The sequence below is a fragment of the Astyanax mexicanus genome, chromosome 22 (assembly GCF_023375975.1).
Source record: "Astyanax mexicanus isolate ESR-SI-001 chromosome 22, AstMex3_surface, whole genome shotgun sequence".
Taxonomy (NCBI): Eukaryota; Metazoa; Chordata; class Actinopteri; order Characiformes; family Acestrorhamphidae; genus Astyanax; species Astyanax mexicanus.
In genome coordinates this window covers 36,964,160-36,989,512 of record NC_064429.1, presented here as the reverse complement: position 1 = coordinate 36,989,512, position 25,353 = coordinate 36,964,160, and the positions used below count along the sequence as shown (strand labels likewise).

At 38.5% G+C, this 25,353-nt stretch overlaps 2 protein-coding genes across 4 annotated transcripts in view; both read left to right on the top strand.

The window, feature by feature from the left end:
• The first annotated feature begins 823 nt into the window (after positions 1-823).
• figla (folliculogenesis specific bHLH transcription factor) lies at positions 824-5,455 on the top strand. Its single transcript, XM_022664733.2, has 5 exons — positions 824-1,222; positions 2,369-2,518; positions 3,594-3,683; positions 3,761-3,910; positions 5,166-5,455. The coding sequence occupies exons 1-5, from the start codon at positions 923-925 to the stop codon at positions 5,181-5,183; spliced, it is 708 nt and encodes a 235-aa protein (XP_022520454.2). The 5' UTR covers positions 824-922; the 3' UTR covers positions 5,184-5,455.
• An 11,508-nt stretch (positions 5,456-16,963) lies between these two features.
• add2 (adducin 2 (beta)) overlaps positions 16,964-25,353 on the top strand; it is a 31,293-nt gene continuing 22,903 nt past the window's right edge. Inside the window, exons 1-4 of one of the 3 annotated variants that reach the window (XM_022664681.2) lie at positions 16,964-17,308; positions 21,260-21,401; positions 22,195-22,346; positions 24,563-24,643. In XM_022664681.2, coding sequence (XP_022520402.2) covers positions 17,159-17,308; positions 21,260-21,401; positions 22,195-22,346; positions 24,563-24,643 — 525 coding nt within the window. In that variant the 5' untranslated portion in view covers positions 16,964-17,158. Of the gene's footprint in view, positions 17,309-20,287; positions 20,430-21,259; positions 21,402-22,194; positions 22,347-24,562; positions 24,644-25,353 lie in introns of those variants that run through there. The other 2 variants (XM_022664682.2, XM_022664683.2) reach the window with 2 other exon arrangements.

Below are 25,353 nucleotides of genomic sequence, written 5' to 3'. Positions count from 1 at the left end.
AAAGGCGCTATATAAATAAAATATTATTATTATTATTATAAATAAAAATATTTTTATTTGTAATTTGGGAGAAATGTTGTCTGTGGTTTATAAAATAAAACAACAATGTTCATTTTACTCAAATATAAACCTATAAATAGCAAAATCAGAGAAACTGATTCAGAAACTAAATTGCTCTCTTTATTTTTTCCAGAGCTGTATATATAAGGAATATATATACATTAGAAATGTTGTGTACACAAACATGACAGGTTCTCTGCATTGTAACATGTTTATATGCAAAGTATTTATAGTGCATTATGTAGAGTTTTTTGCAAATTGTGATGCCATATTTTTGTTCTATAACGTGACTATGGCATTCTTAACTGTATTTATTGGATACATTTTTCCCATAGAATAATATAAAAATAATAGAAAGTTTTTAAAAATCATTTTGGAGCATTTCTATGAGTACATTGAATCAAAATTTAAATATACAATAATACTACTACTTATAATGTATAGAGAAAGAAATAACAATAGATGGAAAGAGAAATAAATAAATAGTGTAAAAAAATCAGCGAAACACAAGACATTTTTATGAACAGATTTAAAGATCAGATCCCAAATTTTCAAAAATGAATACAAATAGAAAAATTATACCTGTTTAATTATTTGGCAACACTTTACCTCATACAGTCATGCTAATGACATTGAATTAAATTAAACTGAATCAAATTGTGGACTACGGAGACATCTAGCGGTCAGAAGGAGGAACTGCAATAGTCTCATTAAAGTGCAGGAGCCTGGCAGCCAATCAGAGAGGGAGGAGCCTGGGTCTCAGGTGTTCATTAATTAGTGTTTAATTAGCGTGTTCACCGGGCGCAGCGCGTTTCCGGTCTGCACGAGCTTTACTCAGAGTTTACGGTGTAGTAAAGGAGTGATGTTTACGGAAGTCCGGAGCCCCGGTTCTGGTGAGGGTCAGCCGGTGACCCAGACAGAGCCGGTGCCGGTACCCGTATTAAAGGTGTGCGGCCGCAGCGTCCGGCCCGTGCTCATGGAGGTACCGGAGCGCGAGCTCATGGGGGACGTTCTGCTGCGCGAGAGCGACGAGCCGTCACTTCCGGTGCACGTGAGCATCGGTAAGTTCGTGCGCACGGCCGACGGGCGGTACCAGAACACGGAGGACCGGGAGGACGCGGCCAAGCGGCGGCAGATCACCAACGCTAAAGAACGACTACGGGTGATTAACCGGAACTCAAACACACTGCCATAACATTATAACCACCCAGCCTAATAGCCATAACATTATAACTACCCTGCTGCCTAATAGCCATAACATAATAATCACCTGCATAATATCCATAACATTATAACTACCTGCCTAGTAGCCATAACATTATAACTACCTGCCTAGTAGCCATAACATTATAACCACCCAGCCTAATAGCCATACCATTATAACCACCCTGCTGCCTAATAGCCATAACATTATAACTACCTGCCTAGTAGCCATAACATTATAACTACCTGCCTAGTAGCCATAACATTATAACCACCCAGCCTAATAGCCATACCGTTATAACCACCCTGCTGACTAATAGCCATAACATAACAATCACCCTGCCTAATAGCCATAACATAATAATCACCTGCATAATATCCATAACATTATAACCACCCTGCCTAATAGCCATAACATTATAACCACCCTGCCTAATAGCCATAACATTATAACCACCCAGCCTAATAGCCATAACATTATAACCACCCAGCCTAATAGCCATAACATTATAACCACCCAGCCTAATAGCCATAACATTATAACTACCTGCCTAGTAGCCATAACATTATAACCACCCAGCCTAATAGCCATACCATTATAACCACCCTGCTGCCTAATAGCCATAACATAACAATCACCTCCATAATAGCTATAACATTATAACCACCCTGCCTAATAGCCATAATATTACAACCACCCTGCCTAATATCCGTAACATTATAATCACCATGCCTAATAGCCATAACATTACAACCACCCTGCCTAATATCCGTAACATTATAATCACCATGCCTAATAGCCATAAAATTACAACCGCCCTGCCTAATAGCCATAACATTATAATCACCCTGCCTAATAGCCATAACATTATAAGCTCCCTGCCTAATATCCATAACATTACAGCATTAAACACCTGGGTAAAAAAAATGCATCTCAATATCAGGACAATATCAGGAAATATTGTATACATGACTGGAGATATTATGCTGTTTTTCTGGCACTTCTGAATAAACTGTCTCTACATTTTCCAGCAGAAACATCTTTATTTTCTTATTGTCAGTCTGGTCCTCTCATTAATGTCCTGTTATCTGGCGCCCTCTCCAGGTGAGGAACCTGAACAGCATGTTCTCCTATCTGAGGAGGATTGTGCCGGTGATGCCGAGAGACCGTAAACCCAGTAAAGTGGACATGCTGAGGGCAGCGACCGAGTACATCCGCCTGCTGTCCTCCGTACTCAGAGACTCCTCAGGACAGGTGGGTGGAGCTTGTGCATGGGTGGTTTATGGGGTGTTCAGGTGGCAGTAGATTGTAAGGGTGTTTTATGTGGTCTTCAGGTGGTAGTAGATTGGGAGAGTGATTTATGTGGTCGTCAGGTAGTAGTAGGTCAGGAGGGTGGTTTATGGGGTGTTCAGGTGGAAGTAGATTAGAAGAGTGGGTTACAGGGTCTTCAGGTGGTAGTAGATTGGGAGACTGGTTATTAGGAGGGTGGTTTATGGGGTCTTAAGATGGTACTAGATCAGGAGGGTAGTTTATGGAGTCTTTAGGTGGTACTAGGTCAGGAGGGTGGTTTATGGGGTGTTCAGGTGGTAGTGGGTTGGAGGGTGGTTTACAGGGTGTTCAGGTGGTAGTAGATTAGAAGGGTGGTTTACAGGGTCCTCAGGTGGTAGTAGATTGGGAGAGTGGTTTGTGTGGTTGTCAGGTAGTAGTAGATTAGGAGGGTGGTTTATGGGGTCTTCAGATGGTGCTAGATCAGGAGGGTAGTTTATGGAGTCTTTAGGTGGTACTGGGTCAGGAGGGTGGTTTATGGGGTCTTCAGGTGGTAGAAGGGTGGAGGTGGTTTACAGGGTGTTCAGGTGGTAGTAGATTAGAAGGGTGGTTTACAGGGTCTTCAGGTGGTAGTAGATTGGGAGAGTGGTTTGTGTGGTCGTCAGGTAGTAGTACATTAGGAGGGTGGTTTATGGGGTCTTTAGGTGGTACTAGGTCAGGAGGGTTGTTTATGGGGTCTTCAGGTGGTAGTAGGTTGGAGGGTGGTTTGCAGGGTGTTCAGGTGGAGATGCTCTGTGCTCAGTGACTCCTCAGAACAAGTGGGTGGAGCTTGCGCATGGGTGGTTTATGGGGTATTCACAGTGTATTAGGTCTTGAGGAGACTCTCTGTGCTTAGTGACTCAGAACAAGTGGGTGGAACTTGTATATGGGTGGTTTACAGGGTCTTCAGATGCTAGTAGGCTGGGAGGGTGGTTTACGCGGTATTCAGGGTGTATTAGGTCTTGAGGAGACGCTGTGTGTAAAGGTGGCAGTAATGGAACAGGTGTTAATATGTTCTCTGCAGAATAATAAGGATACTGACGAGCTCCTGGAGAACCTGAGCAGCTGCCCGAACTCTGAGGACCAGTGTGATGATCTCTGGAGCATGGACGATGTGAGCTGCTCTCAGATCAGTTCTGCTTACTGTATCATAGAGCTTTATATCACTTTTATGGACGTTGTGCTCTGCAGGTCCTGGACTGTGTATCTGCCACTCCACCCGTCACTACAGCAGCGGCAGCAGCAGCAGAGGAGGAGGAGGTGGGGGACCGGGGCAGCGCGGCGGCGGTACAGTGCGTCATCCCCGTCTACATCGTTCAGGTCGGCCCTGATCACACCCTGGTAAGAACAGAACATCCTGCGCATGATTTTTGGATCACAGACTGTAGTCCTGTAGTTTTGTAGTTTGTGTTTCTCTGTAGATTTTATTGTTCTCCTTATTTCCACCCTGTTCTTCAAAACTCAGAACCCACAGGATAGAAAACCACCACAGAGACACAGCTATTATTATTATTATAATTTGGGTGGTGGGTGGTTATTCTTATTGGTGGTGGTGTATGAGGTGTTAATGTGTGTTGAGCTGGTACAAGTGGATCAGATACAGCAGTGTCCTGTTGGCAGCATTCTCTGAGCAGCATCCTGTGGCTAGTGTCCTGTGGGCACTGTTGTGCGATGGGAAGCGTGGCTTTTGTCTTTTGGGCAGTCTCCTGTGAGCGGCGTCCTGTAAGCAGCGTCATGTGGGCCGTGTTCTGTGTCTAGCATTCCATGACTAGTATCCTGTGGGGGCTGTCCTCCGGTGGATAGCATGGCTAGTGTCCAGTGGGCAGTCTCCTGTGAGCAGGGTCTTGTAGACAGTGTGGCTAGTGTCCTGTGAACAGCGTCATGTGGGCAATATGGCTAATGTCCTGTGGGTAGCATCCTGTGATTCTGTCCTGTGGACAGTGTGGCTAGTGTCCTGTCGGCAGAGTCCTGTGAGTTGCATCCTGTGAACAGCATCCTGTGAGCAGCGTCTTGTGGGCAGTGTTCTGTGCCTAGCATCCTATGGTCAGTGTCCTGTGGGCAGTGTGGTTAGTGTCTTGTGGGCAGTGTAACTAATGTCCTGTGGGATATGTTTTGTGGTCAGTGTTGCTAGTGTCTTGGGGCAGCGTCCTGTGGAAAGTGTGGATAGTGTCCTGTGGGCAGTGTAGCTAATGTCCTGTGGGATATGTTCTGTGGTTAGTGTGGCTAGTGTCCTGTGGGCAGCGTCCGCTGGGTGGTATCCTCCTGTGGGCAGCATGGCTAATGTCCTGTGGGCAGTGTGGCTATTGTCCTGTGGGCAGAGCTGAGAGGAACAGTGTAACAGGATGATAATAATAAAGTATCAGAGACAAACAAAGAATCAGATACAGAACTACAGAGCGTCCTTTATAATCAGTGGAGCTGAAAAATACAGTATAATGTTTGTAGAAACAAGGAGATGGTTATAATAATATAATGCTTGATCTGTGTATAATTAATTAATATTACTCATGTCCTTGATTAATCATTCAGCACCGCTGCATGAAGCTGTAGATGGAGTTGTGTTTCAGTAATTCAGTAATTAATGGTTTTATTGCAGGTTTATCAGACGAGATGAAGCTGAACCACTGCTGGGATTTTTTTTTTTCAGCACTGGGTGAATTCTAATATGGTACAAAATACGTTTAAATACTGCTGAAAAAAGAATACTAATATTAATACTAATTATAATTTAAATTATTCTGTTTAGTAGATATCAGCAGGCAGAATTAGTTAGTTTGTGATTTATTGTATTTATTTGTGATGTAAATGCATTGATTTTTGATTTAGTTTGTTCATATGAGCACAACTGTACATAAGTAATAAATAAATAAACACCAGCATTAATGACGTTGTTGTGGGGTTTGATATAATCACTGTATTTTATATATATATATATATATATATATATATATATATATATATATATATATATATATATATATATATATATATATATATATATATATATATAAATCTGGTGGAAACAGGAGAGTTGAGGTGCACATTGAATTCTGCGTGATTTGATCAGCCGTGGTTTTATGTTTTTTGGATACAATCCGGGTTAGCACCCGAACATCCCTTTCAGACAGCTTCCTCTTACAGCGTCCACAGTTAATCCTGTTGGATGTGGTTGGTTCTTCTTGGTGGTATGCTGACATTACCCTGGATACCGTGGCTCTTGATGCATCACAAAGACTTGCTGTCTTGGTCACAGATGCTCCAGCAAGACGTGCACCAACAATTTGTCCTCTTTTGAACTCTGGTATGTCACCCATAATGTTGTGTGCATTGCAATATTTAGAGCAGAACTGTGCTCTTACCCTGCTAATTGAACCTTCACACTCTGCTCTTACTGGTGCAATGTGCAATTAATGAAGATTGAACACCAGGCTGCTCCAATTTAGCCATGAAACCTAAAATCCCACAATAAAATGATGACAGGTGTTTCAGTTTCACTGTCCAACAACTATATATATATATTTCACTAAGTCATCACCAATACCACTCACTGTCGCTAGAGGGCGCGCGCTGATGTTTTGTCTGACAGCTCCATTCTGTGTATTCTCCATTGAAAGCGGTTCAGCAGTGCTACCATTAATACTGTAGTTTATCAATACTGTAATGTATCCAACACATATCAGATATTACACCCATTAAACACCAGCCATACTCTGTATATTATTGTGTGCATTGTGTGTCTCTAATAATGCTGGAAACAGCCTAAACTGGTCCAAACACCAGTGATGCTGAGGCAGGAGCAGCAGGAGCATCAGCAGGAGCATCAGCAGGAGCATCAGCAGGCGTGGCAGTGGGCTGGTCCAGGCTGCAGAGGGGGGTGCTCTCTCCACACCACAGCCTGTAAATCACCATCACAGTGACTTATAGTGAAGAAACGAGAACCAAAACAACATTTCTGATCGTGTGGGACTGAGGAGGACGGATTTCTGCATCATAGCTGCTTGTTTTGTCCCCAGCCTACTCACTGCCAGGCTGGAGGAGAAAGAGACTGCAGGTGTGACGTGCATACAAAGGACGAGCTGGAGAGAGAGGATGCTGCTGCTGCTGCTGCTGTAAGGTAGGCAGGCATTCAGAGATACAGTAGCTGTAGGCCATGCTGGGCATGGGCTGTTTTTTGTTTGTGTGTTTTAGTATTATTATTATTAATTATTTACTTATTTTTAACCCTTTTTTAGAGAGATGAATGCCAGTTTGTGGCTCGTTTTTTGCGTGTTTTGTCTTTTCCAAAAAAAAAAAAAAACGATTACTATCTATGCACTATTATTATCATCTTTATTTTAAGCTCTATTTTTTATTTCATTTTAAACCTTAAAATCTGGCATATACCGAGCTTACAACGCTTTAAAACTGTAAATCAACCATGCATTATGTTTGGGCATCATTATTTTTCCAAATCGCCTCGTTTTCCTTCATCTCGTTTTAATGACCCGTTCCACCTTAAATGTCTCCATTAGCTGCGTTCATCCGCCTGCGCGGGAGCTAATGGAACAGCCGCGCATTTAAGGTGGAATTGAGAGTTCCACAAAAATAACCACAGAGGATTACGCTACACGCGTAGTTTAAATGTTTAAATGCTCCTTTTGCAAAGAATGATACAAAATGCAGCTTATATTTGTGATATTTGATTTATTTATTTATTTTGTGGCCACCTATAGCTAATGTTAGCATGACTACTCTGATAATACGCTCGGTTTGAGCGCATTTAGCATGTATTTCAGCGTATAATCACATTTTTAAAGATGTTAAATACGCTGTAAATAGGGTTAAACGCGCTAAAATTAGTTAAAAATGTTGTAAAAAATAAATGAACAGCACATTAAAGCCCAGTCGCCATAAGCGACCGCTTATCCAATCCGAGCCGCGCTCCGTGTTGCTAGGCAGCCACGAGCGCGCGGGATTTGTGCTGGGAGATTCGATACAGTTTGAGGAATCGACTCATTTGAACCGATTCTTTTTAGTTGTCAGATGAATGTAGGCTTATCGCAATACGTTATGAAGTTACTGTACAATATATCGACATTGTGCTTCTCATTTACTCAATATATTTATTATTTAATATATTTTCCTACATAGTAAATGAATAGTGAAGTGATTCAGACTATGAAGGAAGACATAAGGAATCATGTAGTAACTGAAAAACAGTGTTAAACAAACCAAAATACTCATTTTAGGTGCTCTTATCTGGGGAGCTCTTAACTTTTCGTTTGTTTCTGAGGGCGGCAACTCCTGATGGGTGCCAGTTTCATCATCAAAACCTTTTTTTTTTAAGGTCTTTGCGGTGACTGCACTTGAGGATACTTTCAAAATTCTTGATGTTCTTCTTTTTGGATTGACAGACCTTCATTTTTTCCTAAAGTAATTTTTTCTTTACTTAGTTGAGTAGTTAAATATTCACTTTTCACTGTATACCTGTAACTCTACCTCTTCACTACTTTACTTTAACTGATGCTCTCAAACTTTACATTAAGAGACAAGAAATTAAAGTAATTAACTCTTGACAAGTTCAGCACAGCTGTTAACTGAAAGCCTGAATTCCTGGTGATTCTACCTCATAAAGCAGACTGAGAAAATGCTTAAAGCTCTAAGCTCTAAGTTTTGCTGCTTTGATACAAAAGGAAAATTCACACTGTTTTATTTCCAATGATGAGTAAACTGGAATCTTGATTTATGTGAATTGTCCTTGTTGAATTAACATTAAAAATGAATCGAATTAAATACAATAAAATCAACATAGAAGCTGATCTTGCAGCAAACAGACAAAACTTATTTTGAGTTCCTTATTTATCTTATGTCTTTTTTCTTAATTTACATAAAGAGTCATTAGGCTACAAAATTTATGCAACATTGTTTTTAAACTTTAATAATAATGGGAAAAATTCACATTTTGATTATTAGGAGCAGTTTGTTCATGTAAACCTGGCCTTCTGTATTAATCTGTTCGATTGATTCATTTAAAGAGATTCGTCTTAAAAGAGTCGGTTCAAAAGAATCGGTTCAGTTCATCTCAGCACGGGCTGGCGTGTGGGAAGAAGAAGAATGAGACGCCATGCTTTGTTTTAGTTTCAGTTTTCTTTATATTAAAGCTCTGCTGGTGTTTTTTGATGGTTATTCTGGTGTTATAATCAGTAATATAATATAATATAATATAATATAATATAATATAATATAATATAATATAATATAATTGTTGGTGTGGTGGTGTGATGCCCAGATTAGGTCTTTGCCCCACCCTGCCCCCCTCTCTCCAGTGTGAGGGGTATTAATATTTCCTTCTGGGAGAGGATGAGAGGATGATGAGCGGAGGAGAGGAGGGTGGGATGAGCCAGACTTTCCCCCAGAGAGATAGAGTGTGATATTCTGTCTCTACGAATGAAGAATCTGCTGAAAAATAGCTTTATTACTTATAACTGATTGAAAATAAAGAGAGCACTTCAGTTTCTGAATCAGTTTCTCTGATTTTGCTATTTATAGGTTTATGTTTGAGTAAAATGAACATTGTTGTTTTATTCTATAAACTACAGACAACATTTCTCCCAAATTACAAATAAAAATATTCTCATTTAGAGCATTTATTTGCAGAAAATGAGAAATTGCTGAAATAACAAAAAGTTATTTCAGAAATCAATATTTGGTGGAAGAATCCTGGTGGTTTTTAATCACAGTTTTTTTTCATGCATCTTGGCATCATGTTCTCCTCCACCAGTCTTACACACTGCTTTTGGGTAACTTTATGCTGCTTTACTCCTGGTGCACAAATTCAAGCAGTTCAGTTTGGTGGTTTGATGGTTTGTGATCATCCATCTTCCTCTTGATTATATTCCAGAGGTTTATAATTTGATAAAATCAAAGAAACTCAACATTTTAAGTGCAATCTTGTATACTAATGTATATACACTAATAAAATGGTGGAAATGGGAATAAGCCCACTTAGACTTGCAATATGTATAAATATTGAAATTGTAGCAGGTTATAAATGCAGGTAAATTAATAAAATATAATTCAGAATCACATCACAGAGCTGGTGGGTGTGAGAGACCTTGCTCTCCTCCACTGTTCTTCTGTTTGAGGATGCCCCACAATAGCCTATCACCTTAACCTTTAGCTTACCTTTAGTTACTATAATTTATTGTGATATTTTATCGCTGTATCGTGTAGTTGTGACGCTTAAAACGTTTAGTATTACTGGAGCTATTTTTGTCTGACTGCATTGTGCCAGGTTTAAAGTTTGGCTGAGGGGGGATCATTATGATGGTGTTGGGGTTGTTTTTCAGGAATTGTGCACGGCTCCGTAATTCCAGTGAAAAGAACTCGTGATGCTTTAGCTAACCTGATAAAAAGCATGCACTATAAAGATAAAGAATAAAAAAGAGCAGAAAACGTAAAGATATTTACATGCAATGGTTATTCGCATGTGCTTCAGTGGTGCTGCTGCCCCCTATAGGTCTGTAGTGGTACAGTATATCCAGTTTCCAGTTTCCTAGAAAGAGCCTCCATGTAATGTAGAGATCATACACCAATTAAAGGCTTTTCCTTCAACCGCACGTCCAACCCAGGAGTCCCAATGTCGGAAGCCTGGTGCATGCTGGGATAGACTGCTTTAACTTGATTACTGAGCAGCACTAATACCAATTAGACCTCACTTCCACTCATCCACATTCCCACCAGTCTTCAGCGGCCGGCTTCTTCACTTCCTCTAAAAGCATTAAGATCACTCTGCTACGGGGAAGGACCTCGTCCGGTCTGCGAGATTTCCTTTTAGACTGATCAATAGAGCTGAGAAGGCCACGCCCACAGCAGGTCTTTCTTTCCTTAAACACAAGTTCCCAATGGTTTTATTGTGAATGGAAGAAGGGAACTTACGTTTTAATCCATTAAGAGAAGTCATATGGCAGATATGTCAATGATTACAGGTATGGTCCGATTATAGGGCTGTATCGGTACAGAAAAGACAGATGGCTCTTGCGAAAAAGCGAGAGAGAGAGAGACAGACAGGTGGCGCGAGAGAAAGAAAGGAAGAGAGACAGACAAACAGAGAGATGGTAAAGGCGAAAAAAACAAAATGAGAGACACAGACAGACAGACAGATGGCGCGAGAAAGAGTGCAAGCGAAAGAGAGACAGAAAGCACAAGCGAAAGAGAGAGGGAAAGACAGATGGCGCGAGTGAAAAAGAGAGAGACAGACAGACAGATGGTTTGAGCAAAAGAGCGCAAGAGAGAGAGAAAGACAGACAGACACGTGAGTGAAAGCGAGAGAGAGCGAGGGAGAGAGAGAAACAGACAGGTGGCGTGAGAGAAAGAGAGGGAGAGAGAGAGACAGATGGCACGAGAGAAAGAGAGAGAGACAGACAGACAGATGGCGCGTGAGAAAGAGAGAAAGAGATTCAGATGGCGCGAGTGAAAAAGAGAGAGACAGACAGACAGATGGTGCGAGCAAAAGAGCGCAAGAGAGAGAGAAAGACAGACAGACATGTGAGTGAAAGCGAGAGAGAGAGAGAGGGAGAGAGACAGACAGATGGTGCAAGCGAGAGAGATAGAAACAGGTGGAAGAAACAGAAAACAGGTGCGAATGAAACAGAGAGAGAAAAAGAGAGAGACAGGCGGCGCAAGTGAAAGGGAGAGAGAGAGACAGAAAGAGGGGCAAGCGAGAAAGAGAGAGAGAGATACAGGTGGTGCGAATTAAAGAGAGAGAGAGAGAGAGAGAGAGAGAGAGAGAGAGACAGCTAGCCCGAGCACAGGGTTTTACCACTAAAGGGCGTAGAAGTACAAATACTTAATTACGTTACTTAAATAGAAATGTAAGGTTATCTATACTTGAGTAATTATTTTATATTTTCATACATATTTCTTCTCCTTACATTTGAATAAAAACAGCCTCGTTACTCCTATTTCATTTCAGCTGGTTTTCATTCCGGCTTCTCATCGTTCAATAAAACCCCTATCCAGATAAATCTCTCCATCCAGATAGAGTGAATCTGATTGTGATTGGATGAGAAGTATAAACCATCCAAGCCAATCAGAGGCGATATGTTTGCATGTATGAATATTCATCAGCAAGAGCCGAAATCCTGTCTTTCTTTAGAGACCACTAATCAAGTGAACTAAATCGGGATTATACAGAAACACTGGAGCACTTTTTTTGCACAAAAACAGCTCCCATGGCATTCATTCATACTAGAGACACAACTAGACATTTTTAAAAATGAATGAAAAAACGATGGAATGAGACTTTTAAAAATGTTTGTTTCACTGTAATATAAGATAATGGCATCTATGTTATATTTCTCAATAAGTTTAGTAGCATTGAACTCGTATTTTAACTATATTAGAATAATTTAATTTATCTTAATCTATGAAATCTATATTTTTAAGTATATAAAGACCTGAACTCATCTTCCAGTGTGTTTAGAAGTGTGTTTTAATGGATTATTCCTCTGTGTGTGTCGAGGGTTAATGAGGAGATTAACTCAGCGCTAAAAGAGGTTAAAGAGTGAACTCCGCCGGTGCTTTTAGAGACTCAGCTAATCCCAAATAATGCAGTTTATACTCTGATATAATGAGCACTGCTGTAATGCTGTCCATACTGGGATAAAGTGAAGTCCTGTATCATCACACTGGAGCTTCATTTCACCACCAATAGAGCAGCATACAGAGTTTTAACTCTTTAAATTTGCAAAAATTGCTGATTTTATTCATTTATAATGTTATATAAATAGTTTTTGCCTGTTCTTTGATGGTTTGTTTTAAATAAGTGCAGAAAAAGTGAAAAAGACAGATTCCTATCTAAATTTTAGTATATTTCAATACTATTTTAGTGTTTATAAGCACTATGTACACTATATAATATATACTAAGACATTTGTATCTGACCTTAAGTTTTTACGTATTTTATTTTTATTACATCAACACAATCAGAACGAGTCAGACCTGAAAAGAGTGCGGACCTTGATTTATCAGTAAAGTGTGTTAATCAAATATAAACAGATTTTTTCTGTAACCACACAACAATAGAATTAATCATGCATAATATAATACAATTTCAACAATAAAAAAATGTGTTATTACCAAATCATTTGCATATTTTTATTTCTGCATTAAAATTTATAACTGAATAATAAATGTGAATAAATTTGAGTTTAGCTAAATATAGCAACCTGCCTTAAACATTATTTACCCCCTTATTTTATTTAAACAAAGCAACTAAAAAAAAAAAATATATATATGTTTTTAGTGCAATTAGTTACAATTAAAAGAATATGAAGTTAAAAGCAATGACAAAGTGCTTTAAAACAAAGGACTAAAAAAAGAACAAATGTAGAAATATAAAAAAATCACTATATAAAATGAATTGAACAGGAAATTCTACTCAGTTTTGTAGAATTACTAACTTATATGAGTACTATATAAACAAAGTAATTTAGAATGGGCTTAATGTTTTTGTTCTATAATATACTTCTCTGGGGAAAAAAATAAGAGAGCACTTAAAAATGATGAGTTTCTTTGATTTTAGCAAATTGAAAACCTCTGGAATATAATCAAGAGGAAGATGGATGATCACAAGCCATCAAACCACCAAACTGAACTGCTTGAATTTTTGCACCAGGAGTAAAGCAGCATAAAGTTATCCAAAAGCAGTGTGTAAGACTGGTGGAGGAGAACATGATGCCAAGATGCATGAAATTAAAATTGGGGTTAAAAAACAGGGTTATTCCACCAAATATTGATTATTTCTGAACTCTTAAAACTTTATGAATATGAACTTGTTTTCTTTGCATTATTTGAGGTCTGAAAGTTCTGCATCTTTTTTGTTATTTCAGCCATTTCTCATTTTCTGTAAATAAATGCTCTAAATGAGAATATTTTTATTTGGAATTTGGGAGAAATGTTGTCTGTAGTTTATAGAATAAAACAACAATGTTATTTTTTTTAGGTTTGTTATTATGGTCTGTATAGTGCAGTGCAAGTTTTTGACGCTGGTCCAGGTTGTAACACATGGGTGGGCTGAGCTGCAGACGGGTCCGGGGGTTATAATGATCCCGGGGGACGAGTCTCTGAGTGGATCTCTATCAGCAGCTGATCCCCGATTCCCCCACCAGACAACCAGCCAGCGCATCCCTGACACACCAAAGACAATACTACAATAGATCAGTGACAATATAAGAATAGATCAGTAACAATATAAGAATAGATCAGTGACAATATAAGAATAGATCAGTAACAGTACTACAATAGATCAGTAACAATATAAGAGTAGATCAGTAACAATATAAGAATAGATCAGTAACAGTACTACAATAGATCAGTAACAATATAAGAATAGATCAGTAACAATATAAGAATAGATCAGTAACAGTACTACAATAGATCAGTAACAATATAAGAATAGATCAGTAACAGTACTACAATAGATCAGTAACAATATAAGAATAGATCAGTAACAGTACTACAATAGATCAGTAACAATATAAGAATAGATCAGTAACAGTACTACAATAGATCAGTGACAATATAAGAATAGATCAGTGACAATATAAGAATAGATCAGTGACAATATAAGAATAGATCAGTAACAATATAAGAATAGATCAGTAACAGTACTACAATAGATCAGTGACAATATAAGAATAGATCAGTGACAATATAAGAATAGATCAGTAACAGTACTACAATAGATCAGTGACAATATAAGAATAGATCAGTGACAATATAAGAATAGATCAGTGACAATATAAGAATAGATCAGTAACAGTACTACAATAGATCAGTGACAATATAAGAATAGATCAGTGACAATATAAGAATAGATCAGTAACAATATAAGAATAGATCAGTAACAGTACTACAATAGATCAGTGACAATATAAGAATAGATCAGTAACAGTACAAAAGATCAGACACAGTACACATTTTAAACAATATAGTATAATAATCAGCATACTGGGTCACTTTGTTACATAAGCCCATATATTCTACAGTAACTCGTTAATTTTTTGTTACAGGCCTACACTGCAGTAAGTATATTCCCATCAGCCCCCACCCACTAGATCTTCAGGATTAGCCAGCAGACTTCGTCTGAGGAAGGGATCTATACTTATTGTTCGTGATAAGTCAGCAGATGAGCAGGGAGACGTAAGAAATTTAAAATAATGAGTTTTGTGCTTCTATCACAGTTAAGCATTTAGCATAAATTAACACTAATGCTTAGTGTAAACATGGGGTGGGGCCAGCAACTGCTTATTTGCATAAAAATGACAGATTCCTTAAACACTCATCCTGAAAGTGGTAAGAACAGAGCTGGTGAGATCTTTATCTTTATGTGAGAGTGATTTTGTGTAAAGAACCTCATGAACATGTTTTGTTTTGTAATATCTCCCCTTTAAATGTATATATATATATATAAAATATAATACTGTATATTTTAATAGTTTAGCATCAGTAGCTTTAAATATTTAAAGGTGTGTCTCGTAAGATTGTCTGTAGATGATTCTACTGACCTTCTTCCTCCACTAAGCTCTTTACCTGAATCAGACATACATTAGCTTTACGTTAAGTGGGTGGAAGTGAGAGTAATGCATTGTGGGAACCTAAAGTGCTTCAGATTGCAGAACTGCAACCTCTATACACAGCCTGGGCCAGAGCCAAGTGCTCAGCAAAGCAAAAAACAGATTTTTTTTGTTTCCTCAGCATAATAATAATAAAACTATTAATGGTAGTGTTTTGCTGGATAAGGTAGAGGTAAAAAGCATGGCTGTTTTTATTGTACAGTATCTTATTCAATGTTTTTATTTTTCCTACATAGTAAATGAATAGTGAAGTGATCTATCAGATTATGAAGGAACACATAATGAATCCTGTAGTAACTTAAAAACAGTGTTAAACAAACCAAAATACTCTGTAAAGAAGCTTTTAGATGCTTTTATCTGGGGAGCTGTTTGTTAACTTGTGGTTTCTGAGACTGGAAACTCTGATAAACTCATCCTGTACAACAGAGGAAACTCTCGCTCTTCCTTTTTTTCTTTCTTGGGGCGGTCCTAATGAGTGCCAGTTCCATCATCATAATGTTTTTGATGGTCAAGTTCGTTTTCATTGCAAATTTCTCTACAGAGTTAAAGCATGCCTTAAGTTCACTGTTATTGTCTTAAAAACAAATTGCAACTATTTCTGCATCAGTTTTTAGACTAAAGTCTGAAAAAAGGCACAAGGGCTGGGCGATATGAATCAAAAATAATATCCTGATATTTTTTTCGCTGAATGTCAATATATGTCAGATATTTCTGCCAAATAGAGCTATATAATATAATAAATATTGATATAATATATAAATCTTGATATTTTCTGCTAAATGTCCATATACTATATATATATATATATATATATATATATATATATATATATATATATACTGTATATATATATTAATCCCATGAAGTAATAATAAAGACAGTACACTTTTATCATTCAGTAGCATGTCCGGTATGTTAGAGTAGCCTAGCAGTTCTATCTGCATTTTATGTCTTCTACAACTGGAAGGCAATCGAAATGACACTAGCTAGCAGACTTCGTCTGAGGGAGGGATCTGTACCTACTGTCCGTGGCAGATCAGCAGAAGAGGGAGATGTAACAACGTTCAAATTCTCGAGTTTTGTGCTATGTTGTTCTATCACAGTTAAGCATGAACTAGCTTGTTTTTGTTTTAGAGTTTAGCATAAGCTAACACTAACGTGTGGTAATTATAGGCAGATTCTTTAAATAACATAAATAAATGTTTTTTTTCCCACTTTAAGTAGTATGAAAAACAAGAGACACAAAACAATCTATTTAAACCCAATACAAGAACTGTGAGAAGAGATTATTCTTAGTCCTTGTGTGAAAATACATCGATAATTATAGACAACTCAGCCCTAGAAGGCACAATAAATCAGACGGATGCATATACAGTATATATTCCTACTAGAATTTTTATAGCATTGCTTGGTAGATTTGATTGCATACAGCAACGTGACCTATCCACAACTCAATATATTCAAACTCCTATAGTTAAAGTCTTATTCTATTAACAGTACTTTTCTTTACTACAGGGACTAGACAAGCTGTGCATGTGCATTTGCACATATATTTCAGCAGTAATGGGTGTAACGTCAAGTAGCTGAATGCATCAGAAAAGAAGGGGTGGCCACAAGTTCTGTATTTGCACGTATTTTTGTTGTTTTGACGTTTTGAAGTCGTAAAGCTGACCGTTAGACACATGCTTGGGTGTGGTGCGCGAAAAACTCTTATCTGGCATCCACAGGAGTATGTGTGTGTGTGTGTGTATGGGAGGTGGTGTGTGTGTGTGTGTGTGTGTAACCAGAGTCCAGCCTGTAAATGTCAATGAAATTACAGAGTGGATCATATTTCCGTAATTCACAATGATTGATCGCTTTCTCTTTGTTTCTCTCTCTCTCTTTCTCTGACCCACCCAGCTCCCTCTCTCTCTCTCTCTCTTTCTCTCTCTATCTATCTCTCTACGCTTTCATTCTCTGCCAGTGAAGGAAGATGAGCAGCAGTTCGACTCCTAAGGGGACGCCGGTGCAGAGCAGCCCGGTGGACGGGGAGTGTGTTCTGATGGAGGAGGTCCTGTCCCCCCAGCAGTCCACCCCCACCAGCGGCTCCAAGAAACGAGTGTCCAGCATCCTGCAGAGCCCTGTGAGCACAGAGTGTGTGTGTGTGTGTGTACGTGGGTGTGTGTCTATTTTCATGCATTGCATGTGTCTGGTTTAAACAGCAGCAGAGCTTCTGAATATATCTACACTGATGGGTGTGGTGTTCTGGAAATGAGGTGTGTTCAGGTACATTTCTGGAGTTTTGCTTGTTTATCTTGGTAACAGAAAACACAGGAGCTCCACTGACTGAATACAACCTAGACAGACGCCAACAGTCAGACGTTCATCGCTATCTTGGCATCACATAAACATCACAGGCATCACAGCAGCACAAATCCAACTTTTACATCAACAATAAACAGAATAGTAAATAAAATAACATTGCTGTTCCCGTAAATGAGCTGCTGGAGCTCCTTCACAGCGTCAACCAGCAGCTCAGTTTCCTCTGCTGAGAGGAGTTTGTTGGACACGTCCAGGTAGCTGCACCGTTACAATAGCAATCCACCAAAGACAGAGCTCACCTGGTTCTACTCTTAAAGAGAATGATGAGCAAGAGACACTCTGATTGGTTTATTGGATCATGTTATGCCCAAAATTAGTTAACCACACCCATGATTAATTAAGAGAATTATTGCATGCCTTTTGCTTTGCGTTTTGAGACACGCAAGGTGTACTTTTCCCGTCGTTACGATAGCGAAGACACACTGACACGCCCCAAATCTACTGTACATCATTGTGTGAGTGTGAATGGGTTGAATGATAAAGAGGAGCCTTTAAAAGACAGCGGAAAAATAAATGTCCCTCTGAAGTGTGTCCTCACTTGTCCTTTGGGCCTATAATTTCATTCCTCCATTCCAATTCCAATCCCAATCCCTCCCTCTCTCTTCCATGCTGTCTCCATCTCTCTCTTTGTCTCTCTCTCTCTCTCTCCTTCCCCCTCATTAAACTTCCAAAGATATGATTAGCTCCTCAGCTTAGACATAATCTGCCCTGAATCACCGACCACAGCTTCACACAGAGAGAGAGAGAGAGAGAGAGAGAGACAGAGTATTAGAATGTATTAAAGAGAGAGTGAGAGAGAGAGAGATGAAAGAAAGAGAGAAAACATTAGACGGTGTCTAAAAAGAGGTAAATAGAGATAAAGAGACATATGATGATGATGTGTGAGAGAGAGAGAGAGAGAGAGTATTTTAGAGTGTATCTCATAGAGGTGAAGAAGGATAGAGCTAGGGATAAAGAGAAGTAGAAGAGAGAGAGAGAATACATTACAGAGTGAAAAATAGGGCGAGAGACATAAGGTGAGACTGAGAGAGAGAGCATTAGAGTGAGAGATAAAAGAAAGGGAGATACATTAGACAGTGTCTAAAATAGGTATAGAGTGATAAATAGACATGTGATGATAGTGAGAGTGAGGGATTGAGAGAGAAAGATGAAGAAAGAGTAGATAACGGAGTGTATTACAATAGCAGAAATTAAAGCAGAGAGACAAAGTCAGAAAAAGAGTGTGAGAGAGAGAGAGAGAGAGAATATATACTGTAGAGTCTTTTACAATGAAATAGAGAAAGGTAGACATAGGGTAAGAAAGAGAGAGAGTGATTGAGAATGAGAGAGAGAGAGAGAGAGAGAGAGAGAGAATATTATAAAGTCTGTTATGTATGTGTTAAGAAACATAGAGAGACCTAAGGTCAGAAAGAGAGAGAGAGAGAGAGAGAGACAAAGAGAAAGGAAGAATCATTTAGAGTCTATTACAAAAAAGAAAACAAAGGTAGAGAGACATGTGGTAAGAAAGAGAGAGGGAAAAGGAGAGAGAGGGAGAGAGAGAGTATATTATGGAGTCTATTACATAGACATAAAGAAAGGTGGAGAGACATACAGTAAGAAAGAAAGAGAGAGAGTATAAACTGTAGAGTCTTTTACAAAGAAGTGAAGAAAGGTAGAGAGACGTGGGGAAAAAAGAGAGAGAGAGAAAGAAAGAAAGAGGGAGAGAGAATATACTGTAGAGTCTTTTACAATGAAGTGAACATATACGGTAAAAAAGAGAAAGAAAGAGGGAGAGAGAGGGAGAGAGAGGGTGAGAGAGTATGTTATGGAGTATTACCTAGGCATAAAGAAAGGTAGAGACATATGGTCAGAAAAAGAGAGAGAAAGAAAGAGAGAGAGAAGGCAAGAGAGTATATTATGGAGTCCATTACATAGACGTAAAGAAAGATGGAGAGATATACAGTAAGAGAGAGAGAGAGATAGAGAGAGAGAGGGAGAATAATTTAGAGTCTATTACAGAGAAGAAAAGAAAGGTAGAGAGAAATATGGTATGAGAGAGAGAGAGAGAGAGAGAGAGAGAGAGAGAGAGAGCATATGGAATCCATTACATAAACATAAAGAAAGGTAGATAAACATACGGTCAGAAAAAGTGAGAGATAGAATATTATACTCTTTTACAAAGAAGGAAAGACAGGTGGAGAGACAGGGTAACTGTGTGTGTGAGAGAGAGAGAGAGAGAGAGAGAGAGAGAGAGAGTGAGCATTACAGTTTATTGTATTATAGAGAGGTCAGATAGTAAAACGAGAGAGAGAAAGAGAGAAAGAGAGAGAATATAGTCAGAGAGAAAGAAAAATATTACATTAGAGTGTATATAACAATGTAATAAAGAAAGGCAGAGCAACAAAAGGATGTGAGTAAGTGAGAGAGAGAGTGTCTCAGTCATGAAAGATAGAAGAAAGGATAGAATAAAGACAGAGAGCGAGAAAGAGAGGAATATACACAGAGTAAGAATATATTAGAGTGTATTAAAAAGAAGTCAAAAAGGTAGAGTGACGTACTGTAAATATACATATATAGATGGATAAAGAGAGAGCGAGAGATAGAGAATATATTATAGTGTGACAGAGAGGTAAAGAAAGATAGAGAGACATATGGTGAGAGAGAGAGAAAGAGAGAGAGTGAGTCAGTGAGAAAAAGAGAGCGATAGAGAGAGAGGGAGAGGAGGAGGGAGGGAGGGGACAATATTGATAGTATCAGACAGTTGGAGCTGCCACTAAGTAGAGCAGTGAACGAGGGACCGTTGGATTGAATGACAGCAAAAAAAAGTGAGAGAGGAAGAGTGAAAGAGAAAAGAGGAAGAGGAAGGACATGGCTGGAGTGACGAAGTACAGAGGAAGTCCAATGTATGAGTATTAATTAATCACATCTGAGTAGTTGGCAGTTATAGTTATTATAGTGTTTACTATAGTGCTTATTGTGAGTGTGTGTGTGTGTGTGTGTGTGTGTGAGACATTTCACTAAATTATCATTTAAAAATATTTATTTTTTCCAAAGTAATAATTTAATAATAAATTTATGTCAGCAGTGCTGTTCTAGTCACACATGAGTGAAATTTACCCAGAGAAAGGCAGTAAGTCTTTTGGTAAACAAGCAAATGCTAAGGCTAAGCTAAGGCTAAGCTAGCTCAGCTAATTTAGTTACTATCCTAGTCCTGTACAGCCCATACTGTATCTTTAATCTGAAAAAAAAAACAGACAGTTTGTCTGATTAAACTGATAGCGAACACTTCATTTACTTCAAAGTAGGTGAGTGCGGAGTAAAAATGAACTTAAACCTGCAGTTTTTCATTATTCCTATTAGAGAGGTGGACCAATGTAAAGTGTAAGGTGTTAAGAGTCTTGCTCATGGACTTTTATTGGTGTAGCGCAGCATTCAGTCACCCAGGCCAGGAATTGAACCTCTATAGCTTACTGGCAGGCAGTGGTGTTATCCACTGCACCACACCAACCACATTGAAAGTGCTCTTTATAGACAAATATTAGCATTAGCTCATACTATTAAGCGGTTATGTCTATTTTCTACTTAAGGTTTTGTATTACTGCCTGCTGTTTTTATTTTATTTTGCTGGTTTTATTTTATATAATCGAGAGTAAGTGTTTTATTAATAATAATAGTAATGATAATTGTTATTATTAGTAATAGTAATTGTGTTGTGTGTGTGTTTTTTTTGCAGTCGTTCCGGGAGGAGCTGGATGTGTTGATTCAGGAGCAGATGAAGAAAGGTGGGAGCTCCTCCAGTCTCTGGGCTCTCAGACAGATCGCTGATTTTATGGCCACTTACGGCTCTCCTGCTGCCCTGCCTGTATCACCATCCAGTATGTATTATATATATATACGTTTTATACACACACACTGATAATATATAAAGGGATTGGACAATGAAACTGAAACACCTGTCATCATTTTAGTGTGGGATTTTAGGTTTCATGTCTAAATTGGAGCAGCCTGGTGTTCAATCTTCATTAATTGCACATTATTGCACCAGTAAGAGCAGAGTGTGAAGGTTCAATTAGCAGGGTAAGAGCACAGTTCTGCTCTAAATATTGCAATGCACACAACATTATGAGAGACATACCAGAGTTCAAAAGAGGACAAATTGTTGGTGCACGTCTTGCTGGAGCATCTGTGACCAAGACAGCAAGTCTTTGTGATGCATCAAGAGCCACGGTATCCAGGGTAATGTCAGCATACCACCAAGAAGAACCAACCACATCCAACAGGATTAACTGTGGACGCTGTAAGAGGAAGCTGTCTGAAAGGGATGTTCGGGTGCTAACCCGGATTGTATCCAAAAAACATAAAACCACGGCTGATCAAATCACGCAGAATTCAATGTGCACCTCAACTCTCCTGTTTCCACCAGAACTGTCCGTCACCACAATCAATTATTGTGCTCCAAAACCAGGTGCTTCAGTTTCATTCTCCAACCGCTGTATATTGATTTTGGAAAGTTAGAATCAGATATGATCTTCTATAATAACTTACATTCACATTTATGTGGCTGTTTAAATAAAAATACACTTTAAAAACTGTAATTAGACGCAGGTTATTTGATATGCAGTAAGGGACTGTATGCTGAAATCTCTCTTTCTCTCGTTTCTCTCTCAGCAGTGACGATGGTGACGCCGATAAATGATCTGCATGGATATGAGCCCGGCTCTATGGTGAAGGGCGAGAGACTGATGCGCTGTAAGCTGGCCAGCGTCCACCGTTTACTGGACCTGTACGGCTGGGCCCAGCTCACCAGCGCTAACCTCACAGTGAGTACACACTTACTACTGCTGAAACACACACACACATATATATATATATATATATATATATATTATTGTATTATACTCAGCAACTGGGCTGCTGGAACGTGCAGCACTTCAGCCAGACATTTAAGCTAGACTTTTGGGCAAAAATCAGGCAAGGATTCGAACTTGAGCCGATGCCACTATTGATTTTTGCAGTCTGGGTTTGGACACTTTGTTTACAGTCCTATAAAAAAGTGCATTCTGGGTTAATTATATTACTTTTATAATCATGCTCGAATTCCATTTCACGTTTCCAATACTCTAAAATTTGTCCTAAAAATGGACGTAATTAGTAATAACTTAAAACTGTGATTCATTTTGGTCAAAACTATAATTTATACACAGCTCTGGAAATAATTGAGAGTATATGTTTGAGTAAAATTAACATTTTGTTTTTTGTTTTTAAATAAAACAAAACAAAAAGCTTTCAGACCTCAAATTCAGAGAGTTCAGAAATCAATATTATTAATATTTGGTGGAATAACCCGGTTTTTAATGCATGAATGCATTAAAAAATGATTTTTTTTATGCATCTTGGCATCATGTTCTCCTCCACCAGTCTTACACACTGCTTTTGGATAACTTTATGCTGCTTTACTCCTGGTGTAAAAATTCAAGCAGTTCAGTTTGGTGGTTTGATGGTTTGTGATCATCCATCTTCCTCTTGATTATATTCCAGAGGTTTTCAGTTTGGTAAAATCAAAGAAACTCATCATTTTTAGGTGAAATCTTATTTTTCTTTTTCCAGAGCTGTATATATTTTTTCTACACAGACTGTTCAGAGCAGTAACTGCAGTTTTTACTGTTGATACTCGCAGTGCTTATATAATAATGCAGGGACTGTAATCTCCCACTCACTTACACTTACGCATCTTCTCCAAACCAAGCTCAGAGCTGCAAATAACTGCATTCAGTCTTTGTTTGGGTTTTAGAGAAATGCAGAGCACTGTCCCTGTTTAATCTGAGAGTGTGGGTGTATTTATATATGTTTTACCTCCTAAGACCCGAACTCTTACATGGCATGCAATTTTTATTTCTCTTTGCTATCTTTTTACATTATGTAGTTTCTGAGAAAATGATGTCCACATATGAGGACTTTAGTTTTATATTTCAATAGAACACAATAAAGTCGCAATAAGTAATGATAAAGTGCAAACATTGCCAAAAAGAGCAATATGGCTCATTTCAAGATTCAAGATTCAAAGAGTTTATTGTCATATGTACAGTACAGAAACGGGTTTCAGTGTACAATGAAATTCTTTCTTTGCTCTTCGCCAAGAATGCCAAATAGAAGATAGAAAAAGTGCAAAAAAATACAATAAGGTTATAAATATTAAACTAATTGTCAAAGACATAAAAAAAAATAAAAGTTACTTAAGCAAAGAAATGTATAAAAAAAGTTCAAGTGCGAAATAATGCAGTTATGGACATTAACTATATATATTAAAAAAAGATTAACAGTAAAGTGACGGCTGCAATGTAAACATGTTGAAGTAAAGTGCAGGGTTATTCCTGAGTTGTGTTCAAGAGTCTGATCCCAGGGTTATACCTGAGGTGTGTTTAGAGTCTGAAGGCAGGGTCATTCCTTAGGTGTGTTCAAGAGTCTGATGGCCGTGGGGAAGAAACTGTTCTTTAACCTGGTGGTCTTGCATTTTACACTTCTGTACCTCCGGCCTGAGGGCAGAAGTGTGAACAGTCCATGCTGGGGGTGGGTGGAGTCTTTGAGGATGGATGCAGCTCTCCTGTGGACTCTGTGGTGGTAGATGCTCTGCAGGGAGGGCAGTGGAGTCCTGATGATCTTCTCGGCAGTCTTCACCACTCTCTGCAGACGTTTGCGCTCTGCCACAGTCTTGCTGCCGTACCACACGGTGATTTGAAGTGCTGCTTCGACAAATAAAGACATAACAAAGTAAAAAAACATGAAAATTTACTGTATTTACTGTTCATTTAAATTTCTGAACAAAATCGAAACTGTAACGTGTTAAACTCTGCTGCCACCACTAGGCGACAGTGAAATGGCCTCATATGAGGACACCAGGCCTTCGTAGAGCTAAATTTAGTGTTGTGGTCTAGATAACGCAAAATTTGATGTCCTCACATGTGGGCGTAAGGTCCTAGGAGGTTAAACAGTATATTTATACATTTTAATTCTAATATCAGTGTATGTGTTTCTGCAGATGCGTATCAGTAAAGAGCAGGAGCATTTCCTGGTGCTGCCGGACGGTCTTTCCTATGGGGAGGTCACTGCATCCAACCTGGTGAGATCCTGCACTTCTGCACTACAACAAACAAACAAACAAACAAATATAAACATAAAAAAAAACATACAAACATAAACAGAAAAAAACATACCATGGTCAATACAGTCCAGTTTTAGGCCTGTAGTATTATTAATAAAATGAACAATACAGGGGAACTAAACCCCCCTGATATTTGCTATATAATATATATACAGTATATATATAATGCTATATAATGCTAAAAATGTAGTGAAGGGTAGTTTGGGAGGGGCACAGGGTGATGTATGGGTTTAGGTGCGGGGCAGAAGGGAGAGCTGATTGGTCTGAGCAGTATAGCACAGTTGAACCTTAGAGGGCGCTGCAGAGGTGGAAACAACTGCAATAAAAGCGTTGGTCCCACTTTAAAATAAGGCTTCTTTATAAAAGGTTTAATATAAATAGTCCAGTGTTAATGCTGACTGATGGAAAAAAACTTTTTATTTTTGTGTTATAACTGCTTACTAATGGTTTATAACCTAATTTATAACCATTAGTAAACTACCTTGTAAACTATTTATAAAGCCTTTATAAATAAGCCTTGTTTTAAAGTGGTACCAAAGTGTTTTTAAAGGTTAGGGAATGTTTATAAAACTTTAAAGCAGTACTGTAATGTTTCATTACTCTAAAGTAACATATTTCAGCTATTAATGTAAAAATATATGGCTTAGGTAAGTTTGTTCTTCTGTAGA

What these genes read in the sequence shown, in the direction of transcription:
- figla (XM_022664733.2), top strand. Translation starts at nt 923, where the DNA reads ATGTTTACGGAAGTCCGGAGCCCCGGTTCTGGTGAGGGTCAGCCGGTG. An exon ending in TCAGAGACTCCTCAGGACAG is followed by an intron (nt 2,519 to 3,593) that starts GTGGGTGGAGCT and finishes TGTTCTCTGCAG; the next exon opens with AATAATAAGGATACTGACGA. An exon ending in ATCTCTGGAGCATGGACGAT is followed by an intron (nt 3,684 to 3,760) that starts GTGAGCTGCTCT and finishes TGTGCTCTGCAG; the next exon opens with GTCCTGGACTGTGTATCTGC.